The 9,049-nt window shown below is 41.2% G+C and overlaps 1 protein-coding gene across 4 annotated transcripts in view; it reads right to left on the bottom strand.

The window, feature by feature from the left end:
• Positions 1–9,049, bottom strand: part of LOC118400386 (SAP domain-containing ribonucleoprotein-like) — a 76,149-nt gene that overhangs the window by 59,023 nt on the left and 8,077 nt on the right. For all 4 annotated transcript variants that reach the window (XM_035797204.2, XM_052473664.1, XM_052473663.1 and 1 more), the window contains exons 5-9: positions 7,925–7,976; positions 7,647–7,720; positions 7,261–7,298; positions 7,143–7,171; positions 5,255–5,323 (exon numbers count right to left, since the gene is read on the bottom strand). In XM_035797204.2, coding sequence (XP_035653097.1) covers positions 5,255–5,323; positions 7,143–7,171; positions 7,261–7,298; positions 7,647–7,720; positions 7,925–7,976 — 262 coding nt within the window. The remainder of the gene's footprint in view (positions 1–5,254; positions 5,324–7,142; positions 7,172–7,260; positions 7,299–7,646; positions 7,721–7,924; positions 7,977–9,049) is intronic.

The following is a 9,049-nucleotide window of genomic DNA, read 5'->3' as shown; positions in this document are numbered from 1 at the left end:
AGCTGCCTTGGGAAAAACTCGTGGGTTTGACAACCGACGGAGCACCTGCGATGTGTGGACACAGGAGCGGACTGGTGGCGAAGATATGGGAAAAGATGCAAGAGGAAAACGCGACAGGTGAGCTGACAGCTTATCATTGTATCATACACCAGGAAGCGTTGTGCGGTAAAGCCTTGAAAATGGAGCATGTAATGAGCATCATCACGCGCACAGTTAACTTTATCAGAGCCAAAGGTTTGAATCACCGCCAGTTCAAGGCATTTCTGACGGAGTTAGAAACGGAGCATGGTGATTTGCCTTATCACACAGAGGTGCGATGGCTAAGCCAGGGAAAGGTGCTTCAAAGATGTTTCGAGCTTCGTGAGGAGATTTGTCTGTTCTTGGACAGCAAAGGGAAAGACACAACACAACTCCGAGACGAAATGTTTCTGTGTGAAATGGCTTTTCTGTGTGACATTACGAGTCATCTGAATGCAATGAACTTGCAGCTGCAGGGTCGGGATCGTGTCATCTCTGATATGTACAGTACAGTGAAGGCATTTAAAACCAAACTGACTCTGTGGGAGACGCAGATGCGGAAAGAAAATTTGAGCCACTTTCCCAGCTGCCAGACCATGAAAGAGAAGCTCTCTACCAGTGCGTTCCCGAGCGCACAGTTGGCTGATAAAATAGGTATGCTTGCCGCTGACTTTCGACGCCGATTTGCTGACTTTGAAGCACAAAAAAGCAGGTTGGAACTGCTCGGTAACCCATTTGCTGTTGACGTGGAAAGCTCACCACCAAACCTCCAAATGGAGTTGATTGACCTCCAATGCAATGATGCACTGAGGGCAAAATATGCGGCAGTGGGTGCTGCGGAGTTCGCCCGTTTCCTCCCGACACAATGCCCCAGCTGCGCATCCAGGCTGCTCAAACGTTGTCTATGTTTGGCAGCACATACCTGTGTGAACAACTGTTTTCTTTGATGAACTTGAACAAAACATCACACAGAAGTCGACTTACTGCTGAACACCTCCACTCAATTCTGAGGATTTCCTCAGCTCAGAGCCTTACCCCGAACATTGATGAACTTGTGGAAAAGATGGGACACCACCAAGTATCACCCTCAACCTCAAACAAGTGAACATTACTGTGCAATCACATATTTAGAGTTTTTACTCAGTTCAAGTTTAAAAGTTAAAGTTTAATATTTGTTTTCACTGCATGTTACTTCTCCTTAAACAAAGTGTTGTTTTTGATTAATAGATTTTTGCACTTTATTTTATTGTATTTCAATCCAATTATATTTTAAAAATATTTCAGTTGAGTGGATGATAGAAAATTGCTATTATTGTTTTTTTCTTTGAAGTAAATTTAGCCCACTTTTTGCTAAAATAGAAAATATAGGCTACTGATGGTGCCTTGAATACCGGTTTCTTTCATTTAATGTTCATGTTATGGGGATTTTTATATAAAGGAAATTTGTCTTTTGTGTCTGTTGAAAATTAAAGATTACTGACAGAGCCATAAGAAAATATTGCTTTATTTATCTGATCATATTGGAATATATTTGTTAGGTTTTCAGTAGGTTCAATTAGGTTCACTAGACTATATGCGTCATTTAAAAATTTTTCAATGAACATTCGAACAGTCCGGCCCTCGGCTTGTAGCTAAATTTTTTATTTGGCCCTCCGTCCATTTGACTTTGACACCCCTGTTCTACACCATTAAAAAACTCATTCAAGTTGAAATACCTATTAAAATTTGGCTAAAACTAATTGAATGGGTCATTGAACCAACCGCACTGTATGGCAGCGAGGTGTGGGGTCCACTTGCAAAACCAAGATTTCCCGAAATGGGACAAACACCCCATTGAAACCCTGCATGCAGAGTTCTGGAAGAGTATCCTACATGTCCAGAGGAAAACTACAAACAATGCATGCAGTGCAGAATTAGGCCAATATACACCAAGAATAAAAACTAAAAAATAGCAATTAAGTTTTGGAATCACTAACATACCCCCTCTCATATCATCACCAAGCCCTGCAATGCCAAGAGTTGAGCAAAGAAAAGAGTCCCCTCATTCAGCTGGTCCTGGGGCGGAGTTCACAAACTTGTTCTACTAACACACTGAAGCCTCAGGACCACAACATCCAATCAATCAGAATAAACCAAATTACAACACAGTCAAAACAAAACTACATTGCTTATTGGGAAACACAAACACAAGCACAAAGCCTAATGCAGTGCTATCTGGCCCTAAATCGACAGTACACCATGGCTACTGATCAAAACCTTAGAAAAACCTTGACAAAGTACAGGCTTCGTGAGCACAGCCTTGCCATTGAGAAGGGTAGACACAGGAAAACCTGGCTCCCTGTAGAGGAAAGGCTGTGCAACCACTGCACAACAGCAGAACCTGAGACAGAGCTGCATTTCCTGACAAAATGTCAAGAATTTGAAACCCTTATTTAAGATTTCAAAGACCTCTCTGATGAGAGTAGGCTACCCGTCCTGTTGGGGGAGGACGCAGAGAGCTGTGGGTTGGCAGACCACTACATTACTGCCTGCCATAAGATGAGGGACAGTGTCTGACAGACCAATCAACCTGCACATATCCTCCACTGTATGCTTATTGTCATTGTTGAATGTCTGGTTATTTTGACCCTTGGTTATTGTTGTTACTGTTGTCCCGCTGACAATTTTGATTCTCATTTATTTTCATATTGTAAATATCCCAAATAAGCTTTGGCAATATGTACATTGTTACATCATGCCAATAAAGCAAATTGAATTGAGAGAGAGACAGACAGAGAGAGACACACACACAGAGACTTCTGCTGACATTACACAACAGGCATTGTTGCACATCTCCCCAGGAGCTTGGCGCCAGGCACTTCCGCCTGCACACAAAGGCCTCCAGTGAAAAGGCCCTGCCGCAATAATTGAATCTGCTCCTCACTCACTGCATACTGGTAACGCCATCTACCCCCAACCAGGGGCTATTATATCTGCCCCCTGCGGACTGCCGTTTCCGTTGTGTAAAAAAAAAAGTCAAAAAGAGAGCAAGGGGAGAGGGAAAGGTGAGGGGTGCAGTAGAGGGTTGGGCAGTACTAACCTCAATACACACATTCTCCAAGTAATACTGGGGGGAGAGAGTGTACTACTACTCTCGATGAGCAGCTGATTCAACTAAGTACAAATAAGAGGAGGAATGAATTGTAAGTCGCTCTGGATAAGAGCGTCTGCTAAATGACTTAAATGTAAATGTAAATGTAATGAATACATAACCCAGAAAACAAATGGAGATACAGTTTGGGTTGAATAATATTCTCCAACACCATGGTATGAACAGAAAGAGTTGTCCTAAATAACATGGGTAAGTCAGCAGTGAAGGATAAGTGAGGAAAACAGCTGACTGGATTAAGTGTAAGACACTTATGGTAAATTAGGTTCAGATATCTATGGGTTTCTAGGGTTAAACGTAATTATATTAACCTTACTAGACTCAAATAAGGTAAGACTATAGAATAGGAAAGTATACCAAGTTATTGTTTGATTATGTGCTTGTTTGTAGGGCGACTTATTTTTAAATACCCAAATTCGGGATAAAATAATGATTTTGCCGGGCAATTACAGGACCTTGTACAGGAATTATGAGCACCTAATGAGCCATGGAAAACCTCACAAGTTTGACGAAATTACCTTATCTTTCAATCTAATACAGCTATTTAGTTACTTTTGTAGCTCTTGGTTAGAAGCATGCTTCTTGTAAATTGTTAACTGTCCTCTCTCCCAAGTTTAGCTGTAACTGAGCCTGACAGGATTTGACTAAATGTGATTGGTAGACATGACATTGCCCTACGTATCGTCTTTTTAAAGTTGCGTTGCACAGAATATCAGATCTCACGAAGATTAGAGAAGTGTTTAACATGACCAGTACCTCATCCTTATGATATAAAATGTATCTTGTCAAAAGTGCAACCTGCCTTCCTGACTGTAAAAGAAACCGGCTGGAGTGACTCAATGTCAATTATCATTAAATGAATGGAGAGTCTGAAATAGTGGACAAATAATTAAAAGGTGTCAATTAATTACATAACATTTTAAAATATATATTAAATACGGGACGTGTGGTTGCTGGATGTGGGACAAAACACAGTACTGTCCCACACAATTGGGGCCAGTTGGCCACCCTACCTGTATACTTGTGTAATTGGGGTCAATTGGCCACCCTACCTGTATACTTGTGTAATTGGGGTCAATTGGCCACCCTACCTGTATACTTGTGTAATTGGGGTCAATTGGCCACCCTACCTGTATACTTGTGTAATTGGGGTCAATTGGCCACCCTACCTGTATACTTGTGTAATTGGGGTCAATTGGCCACCCTACCTGTATACTTGTGTAATTGGGGTCAATTGGCCACCCTACCTGTATACTTGTGTAATTGGGGTCAATTGGCCACCCTACCTGTATACTTGTGTAATTGGGGTCAATTGGCCACCCTACCTGTATACTTGTGTAATTGGGGTCAATTGGCCACCCTACCTGTATACTTGTGTAATTGGGGTCAATTGGCCACCCTACCTGTATACTTGTGTAATTGGGGTCAATTGGCCACCCTACCTGTATACTTGTGTAATTGGGGTCAATTGGCCACCCTACCTGTATACTTGTGTAATTGGGGTCAATTGGCCACCCTACCTGTATACTTGTGTAATTGGGGTCAATTGGCCACCCTACCTGTATACTTGTGTAATTGGGGTCAATTGGCCACCCTACCTGTATACTTGTGTAATTGGGGTCAATTGGCCACCCTACCTGTATACTTGTGTAATTGGGGTCAATTGGCCACCCTACCTGTATACTTGTGTAATTGGGGTCAATTGGCCACCCTACCTGTATACTTGTGTAATTGGGGTCAATTGGCCACCCTACCTGTATACTTGTGTAATTGGGGTCAATTGGCCACCCTACCTGTATACTTGTGTAATTGGGGTCAATTGGCCACCCTACCTGTATACTTGTGTAATTGGGGTCAATTGGCCACCCTACCTGTATACTTGTGTAATTGGGGTCAATTGGCCACCCTACCTGTATACTTTTGTAATTGGGGTCAATTGGCCACCCTACCTGTATACTTTTGTAATTGGGGTCAATTGGCCACCCTACCTGTATACTTGTGTAATTGGGGTCAATTGGCCACCCTACCTGTATACGTGTGTAATTTGAATTACTATGCAAGTTTCATGTAGTCATGAGTTCAGCTCACCGTTTTGGCAACAGGGGAGACATTCATGCCAAAGCGCTCTGCCCGCTTCTTCAGGACCTCAACGCTGACCTAACAACACAGAGGGAGGAGAGGGGTTGGTTACAAGCTCCACCAAGACTAAACAGGTATGCATATACACACACTTCTATTCATAACGACAAAAAAACAGTTCTGATCATTTTCATACAGTCTTGTTCTCCTCTAATAAACACAGCAGATTAATTCCTGTTCATAGAGATCCTATTAAATTACTAGAGGGGCTATGTCATAACCCCTAAAAGTTCCAGAATGGGCTGAAAATGGCAGCCACATTGGTCAGGGAGAAATCCAAACCAGTTTAATTGGAATCAATGGCATTGGAGGCATAATACAGATTTGTCTTATGTAGGAAATTAAAAGGTATGTGATATATCAGAAATCCTGTAATATAATTGTTAATCTAAAATATGATCACATACTGTAATAAATAGTTTATACAGGTGTTATGCCTTGCATGTGCAAGCGCCACCACTATTGTCAGTAGTACTATCAAAGCTGTAAAAATAAAAAATAAAAATGGTCTGCAAATAAGCACGCACACACACAATGATGTGTTTATAATACCGCTTTGGTAATAAGACATTATTTGTTTGACCGAATGGGGGAAAAGTCTGAACATCTGAAATAAGATCAGGATCAAACGAGCAGGATAAAAGAAATTGCTAGGTTGTCTAACATTATTCCCGACATGCGACCATCACATTAGGCAGCGGAGAAGGGATGGTGATCCTGCTGCTTCTGCCTGACAGCCATATCCTAAGCAGCTGTACCTGATTCAACCTAGCTAATCAAAAAACAGAATAATAAATAATTTATTTTGTCAAATTGATGGCAGTTTGGAAACTGGGAGGTAGCCTGACTCCCTACATTGACTTTGGTTTGCAGTATGACAAAGACATTCTCAAATATCTTTGATACACGTTTTTAGCAACTTTTAGCATAATTTTCAATATTTTAGCAATGATTTAGGAATCCATGTGAATAAGTATTAGTTCGGCAGCCACTTGTTGTTTTCCTATTGAAATCAAACTGTAGTTCATGAAAATAACTAGTTAGCTAGATAGACAATGAACTAAACAAGCTAGCCAGCTACCTAGCCCTGTTGCCCCAAGCTAACGTTATAAGTAAGCATGGCTAGTAGGTCCGACCATCAACCAATACAAAAACTGGCTTATAAATAAGGAGTATTTTAGATTTTTAGATGACACATAGCTAGCTAGCTATAGCTACTGAAACAGATTATATAGTTTTGCTATGTTTTTGGGGGAGAACATTGTTTGCATCCAACAGCTTGCTAGCTTTTTTTCTAACCAGCACTGTCCCAGAGCTTGGAGAAATGTTTATCTGCCTCGTGCAGCAGGTGCAAGACAACTTTACCAGCATCATAGCATACATATTGGTGAATCACTGTGATGTATGTCATACAAGTGACAGTGTAATCAATGTGTAATAACTACATAAAAATTGTATGTGCAATTATTAAGTGACGTGCAGAGTCATATTCAGGTCCTGATTGGTCAACAAGCTTTTTTGACGCATTAAAGTGTTATTTGATGTGTATCTTTTTTGACACAAAGACCAAACAGAGTTCCATAGCTAACAAACATACAGTGCAGAAAAATTGTTCTTATTTTATACAATATCTTATCACAGCACTGGCAAACCATAGCTGACCAACTCCCTGACCAAAATGGCTGACCAATCACAAGGTTCATGTCCATTCTAGTATTCTAATTACATGACAATGTTATAGCAGCCTACTGTAAATGTGAGGATATTGTGAGGTGTCATTTTATGTGCCGTTGCAGTAGGAAAATAAAAAATGTATATAACCCCCCTTGATACTCACAGTTGGTTTGCTATTCGCAACTGGTGCACCTAATAGACAAAGAAAAAAAATCGAATGAATTACACCCTTTGGACTGGTCATGCTGAAGGACCTATGAAAGGCTACAAATCCAACTCGCCTGGTGTGGAAGCCGACGTTGGAGCTGGTAAACCGAACCTGACAAACATCAGATCAATTCAGTTAATATTCACTCACACAACCTACATCTTTTCAACATCAATTTTAGTATGCTTTCAACAGTCAGACCAATATGACTTCCCATGGGGCAGATTATTGCCACATATAATATCTTTGTTATTCTTTTAACGTAACTACCTGACATTGTTCACTGAGTAATGATCAAAACTTGATTGTTAACTACTATATTTCATCGATTTGAGGAGGTCAAGAGAAGGGTCAAGAGTGCGACACATTGCTGATGTCTACATGCAAGACGTACAATACTAGTTTATCCAAAGTCAACAGATGATCCATTATAATGTGGAACTCAGTCCAGGGGCTCACCTGGCAGCGCGGGCCTCTTTCTTACTATCAGCAGTGGCAGGCAGGTTGAAACGCTCCGCCCTCTTTTGCAGCTTCTGTGATGGACACAAATACAAGTTGAAGATTCATACAAGAACACTTCATCAATGTAGTGCCAATAGGGCAGGTACACATTCATCCTGTCAAGGTTTCCAATACCGAGTGAGGATTACTAGAGCTGATGAGAATAACATGGTGGGAAACAATGATTTTAAATATATTGATACACCAGTTATTCTGTGCATCATGCTACTACATACCTCCCCTGCAGCTGCTGGGGCAGTGATTTTCACAACTTTCTTCTCAGCATCCCTAAAGCAAGAAATAAAATGAATTGAATTAAACCATTAGGGCAGCGAATACAGTATCCAGTGAAAAACGGTAACCCTAGCCTGCCCTCTACTGGTCAAAAATAAACTGCACAGCCAGAAGCTGCAGTATGTTTCCATTAATTGTCCAGTGATTGTCAAGTATTCGAAAGTTAGCTTAGAAAATAAATGTGACAATTGCCTGCTAGCGTGCATTAACATTTAACTAACTTGTCTGAAGAAAAGAAAAACAGCTGGACATAATGACATCACCCCCCCAAAAAAAGTTTGAATGTTTCCATTACTCATTTAGGGTAATTGCACATAAATACATTGGCGACAGCCTGTACGCCCTCCCATCTATCTGTTTCATGTCTTGGGTAGCCTGTGAAAGCCAGGGTGGATAGAATGTAATAAGAATGTAATAACTGACTAATATTTGCCATATTCTAATAATTCTCATGTGCCAACCAATGGTTTATTTACGCTACATGACTAAAAGTATGTGGACACCTGCTCATCAAACATCTCATTCCAAAATTATGGGCATTAATATGGAGTTGGTCTCCACTTTGCTGTAATAACAGCCTCCACTCTTCTGGGAAGGCTTTCCACTAGATGCTGGAAAATGTTCCTACTACAACAGTGACCTGCTTCCATTCAACCACAAAAGCATTAGTGAGGTCGGCACTGATGTTGGGCGAATAGGCCTGGCTCGCAGTCTGCATTCCAATTAATCCCAAAGGTGTTTGATGGGGTTGAGGTCAGGGCTCTGTGCAAGCCAGTAGAGTTCTTCCACACTGATCTCGACAAACCATTTCTGTATGGACCTCGCTTTGTGCACAGGGGTATTGTCATGCGGAACCAGGAAAGGGCCTTCCCCAAACTGTTGCCACAAAGTTGGAAGCACAGAATCATCTAGAATGTCATTGTATGCTGTAGCTTTAAGGTTTCCCTTCACTGGAACTAAGGGGCCTAGACCGAACCATGAAACAACCCCAGACCATTATTCTTCCTCCACCTAACTTTACAGTTGGCACTATACATTGGGGCAGGTAGTGTTCTCCTGGCATCCGC

Source organism: Oncorhynchus keta, chromosome 21 (assembly GCF_023373465.1).
Source record: "Oncorhynchus keta strain PuntledgeMale-10-30-2019 chromosome 21, Oket_V2, whole genome shotgun sequence".
Lineage (NCBI taxonomy): Eukaryota > Metazoa > Chordata > Actinopteri > Salmoniformes > Salmonidae > Oncorhynchus > Oncorhynchus keta.
This window is presented reverse-complemented; position numbering and strand designations above follow the sequence as displayed.